The sequence below is a fragment of the Desmodus rotundus genome, chromosome 11 (assembly GCF_022682495.2).
Source record: "Desmodus rotundus isolate HL8 chromosome 11, HLdesRot8A.1, whole genome shotgun sequence".
NCBI lineage: Eukaryota > Metazoa > Chordata > Mammalia > Chiroptera > Phyllostomidae > Desmodus > Desmodus rotundus.
This window is the reverse complement of record NC_071397.1, coordinates 81,914,658-81,930,627: the sequence shown is the minus strand read 5'-3', so window position 1 is coordinate 81,930,627 and position 15,970 is coordinate 81,914,658. Positions and strand designations below refer to the sequence as shown.

Sequence of the window (15,970 nt, the reverse complement as noted above, 5' to 3'; positions counted from 1 at the left end):
TTTTCTTCCGAGCATTTTAATTCTGTCAAAGAACCAGTGCTCTGTTGAAACAAATGTAGTCACATTTTCTACCTAAAGCACATCACAGTTTTTTTTTTAAAAAGAGGGAAACGGATAGTACTCTCAGTTTTTAGGGCATCGTATCCATATCAGAATTGACAGCAGAGCATGTGATGTAAGCCTTCTTCTGTAGCAATAATGTATCAGACTTGAGGGCTGTAGCAGTTCCCAAAGAGCAGAATTCAGTGCTTCTTCTTCGAGCTCATTGTTGGCATACTAAGTAATGCTAAAAATTGACAGTAGTAACTTTTTCCCCTGAATATTTGAGGAAAGCAAAGGCCAGGCTTGGTTACTACAAAACCAAAGAACCCGTGTGTGTTCAGTGCACGCCCCTTGCACAGCCCTGACTGTTCAAGTTTTGAGCCTCCCTGTGTTTGATTCACCTCATCTTTCTTCCTAAAGCTGCGAGAGAAATACTCTGGTTAGAAAAAGAAGAGAGAGCCAGACAGCACTACGAAAAGCACCTGGAAGAGAGGAGGAAGAAGTTGGAAGAGCAGAGGCTAAAGGAGGAGCGGAGGAGGGCTGCTGTGGAGGAAAAGCGAAGGCAGAGACTAGAGGAGGACAAAGTAAGGCGTCGCCCTGGGAGGTGGGTGGGAGGTGTGTCCATGGCAGAAACGCAGCGGACTTGCTGTGAAACTTTCCACTTAGGTGCTGAGACACATGGAACAACTGTTTCAGAGTAAGCAGCTGGGCAGATGGTCACAGGGTAGAGGGAGGTTGGGGTGTGGAAGCCACGTACAGGATGATGTGATTGTTCTTACTGCCACCGAAACTTTAAATGCCTATTTTCTCTGGTCTAGACCTATAACTTACCTATGTTCAGTTAAAGTACACTGAAGTATCAGGACCACTCCAAGTCACTGGATTTCTGTAGGGCTTTACAATCAACAAACATTTCCACACACTGGATTGCCTCATTAACCCTATTCAACCCTTGAATCTTGGCAAAAATGGAAACTTAGACTCTGAATGGGTAAGTTTCAAGGTCATACAACCCAGGAAGTTATAGATTCAGGATTACCCACATCCTCAGATTCTAAATTCCATTGTTTAGGTAGGGGACCCCAAGAGCTTAGCACCTGTGTAAGGTGAGACCTGCACTACTATGAAATCATCACATTCCCAGTAGTAATAATGAGGATCATTTATTTAGGTACCTGCTGAATGCAACAGGCTTTTTCAGCTGGTTCCTAGTGATTTCAATAACCATCCCAGGTTGATATATTCTCACCTTAAGATAACCAGGGGTGTCCAACCTTTTGATGTCTCTGAGCCACACAGAAAGAATTGTTTTGGGCCATACATTAAATACACAAACCCTAATGAAAACCGATGAACAGAAAAAAAGGTTTTAAGTAAGTTTATGATTTTGTTTTGGGCCGCATTCTCAGCCATCCGGTGCCGCATGCGACCTGCAGGCTGCGGGTTGGACACCCCTGGTAGATATTAGGAAATAATTAGGAGTACTGAGGTCAAGTACTCCCTCTTAGTCCACTCTGCCTTAAGTTAAAGAAGCCTCAAAACAACCAGGTCGAATCTAATCATCAGCTGCTCTATTCCGTCTAAGGAACGCCATGAAGCGGTTGTACGACGCACGATGGAAAGGAGCCAGAAGCCAAGGCAGAAGCATAACCGGTGGTCATGGGGAGGCCCTCTCCATGGGAGCCCCAGCATCCACAGCGCAGGTGAACAGGCAGTGACCACTTTCACAGTCTCTGTTTTTCTTTGCTGGACAAAAGTACAGTTGCTTCTTTGTTCTAAGTTTATGTTTTGCAAAACAAAAATCCTGCCAAAATAATTAAACTACAATTAAATGATGCTTCTACTGTTTGAGGATAAGAGGGTGATGGAGGTAAGAAGGTTCTCTGCTTTTCTCATTTATTACAAAAGTCCTTGAAGAGAGAAAAATCTATGCAATACTTCCCAATAAACATGCTAGTTTCAATTCTACACTGTTTTAATTCATTTACATAGGGTTTCAGAGTTATGAAATTGGATCACCAGTTTTATCTTTTACTCTAAAAGAATCATAGTGAAAATGACTGATCAAAATCAATACTACATGAGCTTACGTATTCTGACCCTAAAGTGTAGGCAAACACTAACATTCTGTAAGAGAAAGTGCAGGTTTCGAAGCTACAAATAGTAGTAGACGTCTAAACTATTCCCTTGTTCTTAAATGGACATAAAAATAGTGAAATTGGGAATTAGCAAAAGGCTTAATTTTTGTACTGTAAATTCAATATACCTTGAATTCTATATAGTGTGTCACTTCTTATTCATTTGTGTGAGTCAAATGACCTTTTTTTTTTTTAATTTACTTTGAAAAATCATTGTCTTACATTCTGTCCCCAGGTGGTTTTGTTGAGTCATCATTCACCTTTCTCGATTTAGCAGGCCTGGACCACCACTGCACAACTTTTGGTGGTACTAGCACATCTGGTACAGACCTCCCTGTGGTTGCTGATTGCCTCACCTGTAGCTAGCACCGCAGACCTAGGGCCAGAGTTCGTCACTAGCTGGACCATCACCACCCTAGTCATAATGCTTGCTTGATGTCCTATTGCATAGACCTAGATCTGGGATAAAGCACAGTATTTCTTAAGTGTGAGTACAAACTCAGGTGACTTAAAGCTATTGAAATAATTACATGGGATATGTTTACTTTTTCCTTAAATGATCATTTTAGATAAAACTTAAAAAGAATTTATCTAATAAATTACCTGGGATCAAAATACATCCAGTTTAGTTTCCCCACCACAACCCCATTCCATACTGGTGTTGTCACTTGTACTTTTAATCTAAATGTTATCAATTTTTTGTTTGTTTTCTCTATTCTCTATCCTCCTATCATTCTTGGTAATGATAGCTTTATTCTCTATCCTCCTAGCTTTCAGGGTAATTCTAGAACCCCTTCATTTTAAACAATCCAAAATCTTATTGCCACAATTTACTTTTCTGTGATAGTGAACCAAAACTGAAAGCATTTTTCTTTCCTAATTCTTCACCACCAGTGGCATTTGATGGGGCAAATATCAAATCTGTGATCATGAGGGTCATTTACGGACATTTCACTCTAGGGATACTTTTATATACGTGTTCCATGCAGGAAGGTTGTCATGGTATATATCTGTATAACCTGGCTGATTTTTCTTTTACTTGGCTTTGTCTTACACATACATGGCAGACGTATACTCTGACTGTCTGTAACAGATCGCCAAGTGTGTGTGAGGGGAAATAAAGTAACTTACCTTTAATTCTTTCACACTCAGAGTTCAATATATGACCTTCAGTATTGCCACTCAGAGCAAGAGAGTGTAAATGTTGGATAGAAGCAATTTTTATAAGGGCTGTGAATTAGAGAAAATTGCTGCTATACTAGAATGGAGAAGCGTGGAAATAAGGGGGAATACGCCAAAATTTTCAGTGGTCAAAATGGACTGCTGTGATCTTGACCCCAGTGACCAGATCTTACCCATTTTGAACGCCCCTTACCACCCAAAGCGCCCCATCGTGGCAGGTACTCAGTCAGTGTTTACTGACCAACAGACAGGTCCTAGAAATTAAATTTAATCCAGATTAAGTCTCGCACATCAACTAGCACTGGCTTGCAAAGCTTTATAATGTTTAAGCCAATTCTTCAAAAATCCTTTCATAAATTTGGGTTTTGTTCAGTGAGAACAAGAAGTGATAAAAAATTGCCTCATTACATAAAATAAGTAATATAATAAATACGTTATACCTCCATAATTTTAACCATGCAGGATAGGCCTGCATGTAGACACAATTTGCCTCTGTTTAGAGCTTAACATATAAAGCAACATCAGAAAATGTATTGCTATAAAATCACCTGGAAATGACTTTCACGGTTCTTCCTTGTGCCCTTGAACCTCACACTTCATGATTAAGGTGTTCCTTTTGATATTTTACCCTTAATGTTTTCTTTATGTTCGGAATGCCTAAGGGCTCATCATTTAAGTATAAATATTTTGAGCCACAGAAATGATAATTGGGTTGCTTTTAAATGATGAAATGCTTTAACCATAAAATGAGTCACAGCTGGAAATAGAAATATCTATCGGATGCTGGTGAAAGACTTACTTCTCCCCTGTTCACTGTAAGTAATGACCAAAATTATTCTGTGGGGGGAAGTTTACTGTAACATATCTACTACCAGCGGTAGTCAGACCAATGGCAAGGAAGTTTTGAAAGCCTTTCTCCCACAAGGAATATTTTGGTTTGTTTTTAGTGTAAGAATAAGAATATAGAAAATAAAACAAAATATGGCAAAACCCCATTACCTTCAGCTATTATAGGTCAGACCATCTACCTGCCTCCCACACAAATATAATGAGATTTTTAGAATTTTATTATACACAGTTTTATTCAGGGAACATGATTTGTGTAATGAGAATTGCTCCAACTTGGTTCCACGGTACAGACAACAAACAGTTGACTTTTGCCTTTTAAACGGCTGCCATTTCTCTTCTGACTTGAACTTTGAGAACTGCTCTAAAATTACTCACCTGCAGGATGAACAATATTGTTAATAAACTTAAAGAGAAAGAATTCGGATTTTCTTTGCATTATTGTCAGTTTTCTCAGGCAAGTGTGTGGGCCGTTTCTACATTTGTAAACCAAACTAGACCCTATGTTACAGGTTGCAGATGGGGCAACTAGTGGACTTTTAGAAAAGGAATGCCATAGTGGCCATCATTTTCACACCTACAGTCTTTCCTCTTCTTTCTTCCGTGTTCATCTGTTGTTCGGTAATGAATTTCATGCCCTGGGTAAAATGATTCTGCAAGCACAGATATCAGCAAGCACGCTGAACCTGGTGTTCTTTGTCTTCGAGTGCTTGCATTCTATTTCACCAGCGCTGTTTCCACCTGTGTTCCTACTTTGGGAAGTTACCAGGGCTCTTTGCTTCACAGTCCACTCCATTGTCGTAGTTGTCCTCCACTGGCCTTCATTCGTTTGTCGTATTACAACAATATGTTTGAGTTTTTCCGGCTGACAAATGGGTGAGCTCAATGTTTATTTTATCTTGGGAAAATGAATTTTATTTCTAACCTTTAAGTTACCTTTAAAATGTCCACTGAGAAAACTGTGCTATTATGAAAGATCTAGTGATAGAGCTGAAAGCTTCCAATCCTAGTTTTTCCTCCCATCAGCGAACTAGGAAATTGCAATCCTGCATGCTGGCTGTCAATTAGCATTATCTCCATTTGTTTTAGATCCAGACAGGAGGTCAGTTTCCACCATGAATCTTTCGAAACATGTTGATCCGGTCATTAGCAAGCGGCTCTCCTCTTCATCTGCAACTTTACTAAATTCTCCAGATAGAGGTACAGTCAAAAGGAAACCAAAAAAAGTGTTGTTATTTACGTAATGCTTTTTTTTCTGGATGTTTACAGATAAAAATAAGCATCTGAAGTTGCTTTCCCTACGTTTCTTAAATAGGAAGAAAAAAACTTCAGAGTAAAAAAGCAATAAATGGCTGAGCAGCATTTGCCTTGCGACAAGAACATTTCTCATTTTAGAACTTGGCTGAATGATTGCACTTAGCAGTGATGAAAGCGGTGCTTCTCTCAACTCTTTAGTAACTGAGTTACAGCTCCAGAAATCACCCACTTATCCACCAACATGCAAATAATCTGTGTTATGAATGTTTATTTTACTTCAGTCATATTGTCTTTGACTTTTCATCTGTACATTGGGAAATCCAGGCTTTGACTTTCTAAAAAAATACTTTTTAATTGATTCATGTTGTTAGATTTCCTTTTTGCTAATTTATTTTTCATTTAACCAAAATTTTCTTGCTCTTTTTCTTGTGTGTGTGACTGGTTCTTTTGGTTTCTGCTCATTTACTCTTAAGGAATTTGGCCTAACTTCAAGAATATCATCAGTGAAGCCTTCTAAAAATTTTAAGAATAGTAGTCCTCCAATTAACATTTAAATTTTGAGTTTTATTCATCCCATGGATTTACAGTACATGAATGTTATTATTTTTTAAAGTTTTATTTTCTATATTTATATATCATGGTATGAAAACCAAGCTTTTAAGATACACTACTTGTTTTACATAACTAAGATGATTTTAAATTTAAAACAACAAATGATTGTGCAATATAAAATTACATACTCTCTAAAAGTAACAAGTTGTGGTTACTTTAAGTGCTTTATTAAGAAACTGACTGGGAAATGTTCAGTGTTTATAATCTTGAAAAGGAATGTGATGTGTGCATGTTCTGTATGTGTGTATATTTATATATTTTATATTGTATAAAAATTATGGTGTCATAATGTACAATATTACATGTGCTGATGTTGTTTTATAACTAATCTCTTAATGCAGTAAATGTTTGAACAATTTCCTATTCTTGCCTTTTAACTTAAACTGTTCCTTTTTTTTAACCTAATTTGCCTAAATCGCTATTAGACCTGTTAGAAATTAGAGGCCTTTTATATGTTAGAGAAACGTTTTATGAATTAAAATTCCTCTCATAAGTAGCCTTCCTTTTCAAACTCATTCCCTTTATATAACATGAAATATAGCATGTGAATGCTACTCTTGCGGTTGTCTATTCATCTCTTCTTTGGAACTGGTCACTTACTCAGCACTTGAATTTCCCACTTCTCTGAGCCTGGATCTAGACAAGCTACAGTTGGGATTTTACGGTACTTATAAGTTAAACGTTGCGTGCTGCCTCCTACAGTCCCTCAGCTGAAATTGGGGTAAGGTTTGGAGCGGGCTGGGCAGTAAGCCAGACAACAGCCTGTCTACACTTCTTTGGAAAGATGATGCTGTGCCAACCAGAAATAAGATGCTGTGTGATAGTATCTGAATATTCTTAAGAAGTAGGATCTTAGAACTGCAGAAAATTTGTTGAATGGCTCATCTACTCTAATTGGGGTAAGAGTCCCTAAGAGGGGAAGGGCCTGAAATGGTGGTACCCTACAGGCCGGCTGGTAGAGAAGAGGGACTAGGGCAGAGATCAGTAGCTCCTAACCCATGTTGCTACACGGCATCTTCAGGTTTCAGTCTCACAGATGCTCTTCCTCAGGTCAACCCTGACTCAGTGCATTCTTCCTTTGGGTAAGGTTAAGGGTCCAGGGAAGCTCAATAACCAGATCATTTCTGGGGCCAGGAAACTGCCCCTCGAATCACAGTACAGGCCTGTAAAATTGAATACTAAGCTGACAGTAGGATAGGAGGGAGAGCACAAAATTGGGGAGTTCTGCTTTTCTTCCCGTTTATCAAAAGTCTCTGGGTCTCATAGACAAGGTTGGCCTGGGAAAGACGATTTGGTTCATCCAGGGGTTCCTGTAGGTCTGCAAAGCAATTTTTTTTTTTTCTTAAGTTAAGCAAAACCCTCAGGAGGACAGTGAGAAAGCTAGGTCTTTTAAAGAGAATTTAAATTCTTCTGAATTTGTACTTCTCTAATTTAGAAATGTATGTAGTTTAGTTAGTTTATTTTCTTTTCTGCTATTTTCAAAAGTTGGCTGTGCTTGATCATCAAATTAAAAAGCACTTTTATTACATTACCAAAGTAGAAGCTTTTACAGTCAGGTCTGTTAAAGGCCATATACCATTGCTAGATTGCTTAAGTGCTTGGCCTCTCAGCACAGGTGTCAGGGCTGATACTAAATCAACACTCTGACACTTTCAAGGTTGACCTTCAGCTGGACTGCTGGACTGGTTATTAAAAATACAGAACTGTTTCCATACCAGTTGGTAAATATCCACTTCCCCAAGCTGTGCTTCCCCAGGCCCCCCCAGAGCTAATGAGTGCCATCCATTAGCTGTGTACCCATGTCCTACCAGTTTTTAAATAATTTGATTATCACACCCGAATACAGTTTCACAGAGGCTGATAAAATGACCTGAGTTAACAGCAAACCTCTGACTACCAAAGATTTCTGTAATTGCTGCAATGGGGAGGATATTGCCCCTGGACATTTTTTGCATTGACAATGTGTATTTTTTATTAATTAAGCTACCTGCCTTAACCAGCTTTTTCCTCAAGGGCAAATAATAAGGAGTTTGAAAAAAGTAAGAATGAAGTCACCTATTCTTTGCTTAAAATCAGTCCGTGCATTTTGTCCTAGAATCTAGGACAGAGGACATGGTGTGGTAGACCTCAAACTGAATGCTGCCCACCGGCATGTTCTGCTTGACCTGAGCAGGGGATTTGTGTTTATTTTAATTTGAATTAATTGCCATCATTTTAAAAAATAGAAGATTTCATGTACTGTTTAGGTTTTCTATGTCTAATGAACAATCAGGACCTGGCAACACTTGCCTGGTTTCTCTGTCATCTGGAACTAGTTGTGTCCTGGTCCTGGGGAACACGGTAGTGCAAATATGTAGCTTGTTTGTTTGCCTCCCCTTGTCTAGATTGCCTATTATGGGAATGACAATATCTCAGTTTTAAGATATGCTTAAACAGGATCGATACTATAGACTTGTTTCATGAGAATTAATATCTCTTCCTTCCAGAGCTGATCATCTTAAAATCAAGCCCCTTTAGGTGAAAAAATAAAATAAGATAAAATAAAATAAAATAGTCAAATTAAATTAAGTTAAAAAATAAAGTAACAAAACACTCTTCTGTCCCAACCTTTACTGAAAAGTTACCTAAGGAAGAGATCTGTCTCCCCTGCTCAGGGTATAGTTACGAAAGTGGTAGGAGTGAAACATGTCTCTCTTAGCAAAATCTTTCATTCACAGGGCAAAGCTTTAAAACAAATCTCTTTGGGTATGTTTTAAATGCAAGTCAAAGAGGGTTTTTAATGATCTTCATTTGAGGCATATTCTTTGGTAGATGCCTTAAAGACACACAGAAATATAGTAACTGAACTTTTTAATAAAGGTGGGGGAAGACATGTCTATATAAACCATCTCTATAGTTCTAAGCCAGTCAACCTACAGAGCTTGTTTTATCTAAAAAAGGAAGTATTCATCTCTTCTTCCCTTTCTTATCTACTAAAAATACAGTTCTGTTGAAGATTTCCATTTAATGCTAATCACTTTCCCCACTGATCTTCTGTAAATGTATTGTAATTGTAGATTACGTTATTTTTGCTGTTGCTACACCACGCACACACACACACACACACACACACACACAGCCATCCTCTGGTTGATAATTGGTGCTTTCCCCAATGTATGTTATACTACCTGTGTAACATTACATTAGTTTTTATAACAATCTTTTTATGAATGTCTTACTGTCAGGTAAGATTTAATTTAATCATGAAGGCTCCGCTAATAACCAGAAAAATCTAATAAACAATTCACTAATTCTCGAATTCACCAGAGCCTTGACCAAAATAGCCACTCTTATACAATAACGTCAGATAATTAGGGTTCTTATTGAAAGCTAGTACCTCTTCCAAATAGGAGCAAATATTTCCTATAACAACATTTAACATTGGATGGCTTCTATTAACCAAAACTACTTTCCTAGAATGTAAATGCCATTCATTTAAAATGTAGCATGTAAAAGATTGTTATAAGAACAATTGCTCCAGAGGCAAACAGACTTGGGCCTGGAGTTTATGGTGAGGAACAGAATGTCTGTCGGGTTTAGACAGGGTTTTTTTTGGTTGGTGGTGTTTTTTTTTTTTTTTAGGTTTAGACAGTTTTAAAGTCTGTTATCAGTGACTTGGAAATGTGTTCTAAAATAAAGGTATATTATCACTTTACTTTAGTGATATTTGCAAACTTTCTTCCTGGTGCTTTTGGAAAGTAGCTTCTATATTTTCATGGGCCATCACTGGAAGCTAACACAAAGTCATTAATAACTGGCATGCATTTCCTAACCATGGACTTGCCAAGCCCCAGTATGACTTGAGACCATACTATCATTGCCTTAGTTTAAATTTACTTTCTAGATTCTTCTCACACCAACTAGTAATCTCCAATTTATATTTATATTGGATTTTGATTTTTCTGTTTAATTTAATCATGCTTCAACTTTACCTTCATCCTCCCCCCAAAATTGTATGTTGTTGCCAAACAGGGACCTGAAAGAACCTGGCTTGCTGAAAGGAAAAGTCAAAAGGAAATTCTATACAGAACTGTGCATGAGTCCTCTTTCATTTTTTTATATCTCTTGTGATTTCCCCCTAATTGCCTAAGTAACAATTCATGGAGATCTATCAAAATGTAATGGAGACCCTTTCTATCTTCATTTCCTTATAAATCCAGTCTTGCGTTAAGCTGCCATAGCTTTTGCTGGAATTGATTATTCAGGGTACTTAGGAAGCCCTGTAGCAGATGGCAGATAAGTATGACTGCAGTCAGCACTATGTGCCAAACCCGTAGTGGAAATAACATTTCTGTTTTGTTACCTGTTGGCTGCTAAAGGAGGGTGTTGGCAAAATCTGCCTCTATAAAACTAATATAGAGCCTGCCCCAAACTTAACATTTGAAGAAAGGCAACACTACAGAATAGCTGCTCTTTTGGGCAGGGTTCCCATCACCCCGCCTCTTCACCAGCTGTCCTCGCTGGAGAGCCTGGTCTGTCTCGAAGGGACGGCATGTGGAAGCAATAGGTGTGATACTCTGCATCCTCTTGCCCCTGGAAAGAATTGCTTCTAACATCTTGCTTATGTGGTGACGTTTAGCTCGCCGCCTGCAGCTCAGCCCATGGGAGAGCAGCGTTGTTAACAGACTGCTGACGCCCACACATTCGTTCCTGGCCAGAAGTAAAAGTACGGCTGCCTTGTCTGGAGATACAGGTAAAACTGTCAAGGTGAAACTTTCCTGGTGAGGTAAAGCCCTCCTTCTGAGGCCTCTCTGAGCCTCCAGTATTCATCTCATCACATCTCCGTTTTTCCCAACGTGTGCCTCTCTCTCCTGCGGGTAGACTGGCTTTGGAAATGTCTGTGGGTGTTGGTTTCATGCCCCTGGCATTGTCTCCTCTTAACATCTTAATCTGGACACCAGATGCCAGGCAGACAAAAGATGCCCCTCCCTGTGATCATGGGCTTCTGATACTTCTGTGTGTTCATGAGAGGTCCAGAAAAACCTGTCCCTTCCCTACCTTTCTCTCTGCCCCTGCAGCTAAGCTGATGATCAGAGGCAGAAATAATTTAATGTAACAAAATGTCGACTTGGGGGTAAAATCAAAGTACAAGGCAATTTAAGCGTAGTTTCATAATGCAGCTACTTTCCCTCCCTGTACCAGTCTTTTATATGCATGTAACCTAGGAAGAGTACCCTTCCCAAACTCTGAGACTGGTGGAGAAGGCCAGTTATAGTGCTCTTACTTGTTACATAATTTGAAGATTCAGGATGCAAAATGTGCTTGTACTCGTTATTATAATTAGTTATAGCTCATCTACTCTTTTGAAATGCAAAACATGCCTGAATGAGCCAGTGTAATGTATCTGGCTGGAAAGAAAGACACATATCAGGCTTTTGGCAACACCTCGTAGTGAGTTGACTTGGGTTTTCCCAATATTTTGGGGTACAACTGGGACAGCTATATAACCAGTCTACCAGCCCTCATCTTTGGCACTTGAGAAATTGCATAGCCTCTTCACAAAGCTCCCTTTAAAAAAACGCTCTGCCTCTGCAAGCCTCTTCATGTTCATTAGCCTTCTTTACAAATAATTTTGGGTTTATGATGTCTTTCATCTATGGTGCCCAGTGAGCTAATGTCAACACTAATTCTCACAGTACCCTGGGACATAATCAAGAGAGCACGTACAGGCACCCCCACCGCCTGCTGAGGAGCCCAGTGGCAAAAAGTGACTTACACCAGAGCCACTTAAAAAATCGATGGACTGGACCTTAAATGAGCTCACCCTCCATCCTCAGCACCTTGTGTGATGCCCTGTGTACAACTGTGCTTTCAACTAGCTGGACCACCATGGTCTGTGTTTTCTGTAAAGTAATCTTGTCGGCTGTCATACTGCATCTGAGATTTTTCTGAAGGAAAGAGTACAGCCTATTTCAAGAGAGTTTATTTTGTATGGCTATTAATTGCAGTTTTAAACAAGTAGTGGAAGTTTTTCTTATGTCCAGCTAATTGAAGAAGCTTTAAAACTGCTTTTCTGTTCCGTTTCATAGGACCTAAATAATAGTTGGTGGCTCTCATGCTTATGAATCTCCACGTTGTCTGTTTTCATACCAAAGACTGCCTCACAGCTAGAAAGTTGTCTCTTTGCTATTTGTGTCATCACTAACTTTTGTCACTTCTTTCACTCTCCCTCTAGTCTTTTCCAACACCATTTCCTCATTTTCCACCCGTTCTACCCACTCATCTTCCCACCTTCTCTCTTCACTGTTATGTTTGATCAGGTGCTCTTTACCTCCTAACTGGCTCTTCTTTACTTTGCAACTTTTCCATTCTCCTTGTCATACATGGATGTGTTTCTGTAATTTACTTTAGTGTGAAGCAAAGCACAACCTTTCCTTGAGTTGCCTGTTTTATTAATACATTCCGTAGATCATTGTTACCTGTTAAATTGCATTGATACAGCTTATGTTTAATGAACCAAAACTGTTGGTTTTAAAATTTTCCATTTGAAATTATACGTAAACATCTCTTACATTTATCTTGTCCAAAACACTCTTTCCATCTACTCTTACAGATTTTCCTTTCTTGTCTTCCCATTTTAGTGTTGTCCCTTGAGTTCATCTTATACCCAATTGCCTTGTCAAGAGGATGACCTCCATCCAGAGCCAGAATTGCCATAGCAGATCGAAACAGTCATCCCTAAGACGCTCAGTGATTGCAAACTTTCAGAACAAGCAATAAGACCAGTTGAGAATTGGAAATCAGAGTCTCATCCATGGCTACTGCTTTGGGTTGACTTTTCCATGCCCATTTTTAAAAATACATTTAAAACACATGTGACTGTTAGAGCTCAGGATTAAGTGAGTTAATACATGTAGAATGCTTAGAATGGTACCTGCATGTAGTAGGCACTCCATAGACATTAATAGTATTATTATTCCATTTTGTAATGTTTCTCTTCTCTATGCTGCACTCCAACCGCTTGAACTGCAGTGTCTTTTCTCTGTACCCATCATTTCATATCAAAAATCTTGAATGATTTAATTAAGGTGTACTTGCTACAAGTTACAGAGGAAATGCAGATGTTGTAGAAGACTTTCTCAAAGACATTTCCATAAGAGAATTTTTATGTTTAATAGACCTACTTTGGGATAAGGAGGGCACTCTGGGAGGGAAAAAGATAACTATATATTGCTCTTACTATTTCTTCAGAAGGACAAGAGTATGAGAATAATTTATTTAAAGGTTTCAGGTTTTTTCAGTAGTTGCTATTCAGAACAACAATGAAATGTAATACCCTGAGAAGGAATTTACAATGTTTATTTTAGCCAGGCAATGTTCCTCGAACAATTAAATTTGAGGATTTTAGTATAGACTACACTGATAGGTTTAAGATATTTTCATCCTTTGATTAATGTTACCCCAGTACGTTAATAAAGCCAGAGGCATGATGAGATTGGCTTATATCCAGGATGGTCCCGGAAATGCTCCATAGATGCCCCCTGAAATTACTGGCTTTCACTAGAACTTTATTCCTCTTTCAGTGTCAGACCCGTGGCCTCAGAGCTGGGCTGTTGTCTAGAGTTTCTTGATCCTGCAGCAAGGTTAACGGCCTCTGGTTGTGCCTGGGGCAGTGTGTGCCTCTCCCGGTCATTAATCCCACAGAAGTGCCCCAAGCCTGGATGTTACTCTCGTGTATTTGATTGGCCAGGAAGAGTTTCACTTAACGAACTCTTTCCTTGTCTGGGAAATGTTTCGCTGTGGCACGTGAGAAACGGTGATTTTCAAATTATTTCCCCTGTGGCCACAGCAAGCCAAATGCCAGAAACTCCTCCTTTCTCACAATACAAAGGAATCTTCCTTCATCATTAAGGTCTGAAACAAAGCTTAATGTCAACTCTCAAGTAAGACACACATATCCTGTTAAGGAGAACTGAGGGAATGTAAAATGTTTTTGTCTATCCTGAAGAAATAGAGTTCTGTTTTCAGATGATGGGAAAAGAGAATGCACTTTCCAGCCTATTTACTGCCTTAACCATGGATAACCAGAAGATACTACCAGGCATTTGATGAAAGACAGCATGTGAATAAAGATATAATCTGATCAACTTCCTATCTATAGATTAAACCCAAATAACAAATATTTTTTAATTCTGAAATTAAGGTTATCCCAAATTTGTCTTGTAAACTTTTGAGTTTTAAATTTATTAATAATCTTATAGTCATCTGACATAATGATCTCATTAAAGGGTTGCTACTATAGCTAGAGTTGGATAAAACCATTCTACAATGGTCCAAATACGTAGGATTCTCCTCAATGGTCACGTTTAATTGTCTTTTTTTTTTTTCTGGGTGAGATCTAAACATGAGCCTTGGAGCCTTAGTGCCCCCACTTAGGTGTCCGTGCAGTATTTATTGTACGAATGCCTTTAAGCCACTGTGGTTCGCAGTCACTTGTTTAATGACAGTGTTCCTTTGAAGGTGAATGGTCAGAAACATGTTCCATCTTGAGTAAAATTATAAAAGCTATCCATGATTCCACTTTGTTTTTGGCAATTCTAACACATTTGTGTTCTATTCACTACTTTAAACGGTGGTATCCTATTTCCCCATACGTTCTACTGCTGCTGGTTAGGAACCTTCAAATGCTTTGGCTTTTGAGAAAACCCAGAAGTATGCATTTGATTTGCTTTTAAATAGATAAAACGTTTACAGATTTTTCTGCTAGAAATTATTAGTTATCCTTATAACAAATCTTAACACCTGGTAAGACTTGGTCATTTAACATTTTAAAAATTGCTTTTTTACCACTCGCTGTTGAATTTGACTCCTGAAATAGTTGCTTGCCTGCTTGCTTGCTTCCTTTCTTTCCACCTTTTGTTCAATCTTAAAGCTAATCATGGAAAAAATCTGATTATAAAGCAGTCCTTATATAAAAATTGTCAACTACTAGTGTAGCATTTTACCAGAACCATCAGTTTATAGACACATAAGGCCATTGGTTTCCATAATTATTGGATTACATCTATATCTTTAATCAGTGTTTAACCAAAGAGTTTATATATTCTGGATTTTTCATTTGGACACGCCTTCCTCTTGGACACACCACAAACTGACAGGGCTGTGAGGAGAGCTGAGTATGAGGGTTCTGGACACCTTTAGGTAATAACATCTTCTCCCTACTTTTCTCTCTATCTCTGCTTTGCTCCTTTTCCTGAACCTGCTTTTGGCTTTCCTTCAACTGCTCCTCTGGCACTCTTGTGTGTAAAACAATCACCTGCACCCTAGTTATCCCCATTTGTCCTCGTTCAGCATCTTGCAGCCCCATCAACATCATGTCCTACAAAGCTGCACACTCTAGAAATCCGGTGGATCGAACAAAACTCTTTGTAACACCGCCCGATGGCTCTGCGAGAAGGAGGACTCTCCATGGCACGGCGGTGAGTAGCCGTTGGGAGCGGCCAGGCTGGTCTGTGCTATTTCTTGTGCAGAGTGGACACCACCCGGAGGTGCAATGTGGGTGTAGGACTGGGAGATGGTGACGTGCACCATCCCATCTGTCTGGGTAGCTGGGTGGGAGTGTCCCCACACTTCCTCTCCACTGGAAGATTTTACTCCCCCTAAAAATTTGAATTGGAAAGTGGAAACTGTTCTTCTTTGTTCAGTCCTGTATGAGTGACTGAACTACCCTGCTCCATACAAACAAGTGCAATGCCAGCATACTTTTATTTCTGAAAGTAGAAAACCTTGGAAGGGGAAGTGGGCCTGGATTGCTACCTCTGCCTTCTATTCCAGCCATATCCAGAGGCTGGCTGAACTCTGAGTGTGGTTCACTGAAAACAACATGAAGAACTTTTATCTGCTTAGCTAATCCC

The 15,970-nt window shown here is 39.1% G+C and overlaps 1 protein-coding gene across 7 annotated transcripts in view; it reads left to right on the top strand.

The window, feature by feature from the left end:
- The window catches only part of MAP7 (microtubule associated protein 7), a 149,765-nt gene that overhangs the window by 116,180 nt on the left and 17,615 nt on the right, over positions 1 to 15,970 (top strand). For 4 of the 7 annotated variants that reach the window (XM_053914082.2, XM_053914081.1, XM_053914080.1 and 1 more), the window contains 5 exons: positions 463 to 626; positions 1,628 to 1,745; positions 5,298 to 5,408; positions 10,696 to 10,809; positions 15,384 to 15,535. In XM_053914082.2, the coding sequence (XP_053770057.1) occupies positions 463 to 626; positions 1,628 to 1,745; positions 5,298 to 5,408; positions 10,696 to 10,809; positions 15,384 to 15,535 (659 nt within the window). The remainder of the gene's footprint in view (positions 1 to 462; positions 627 to 1,627; positions 1,746 to 5,297; positions 5,409 to 10,695; positions 10,810 to 15,383; positions 15,536 to 15,970) is intronic. The other 3 variants (XM_053914077.1, XM_053914079.1, XM_053914078.1) reach the window with 3 other exon arrangements.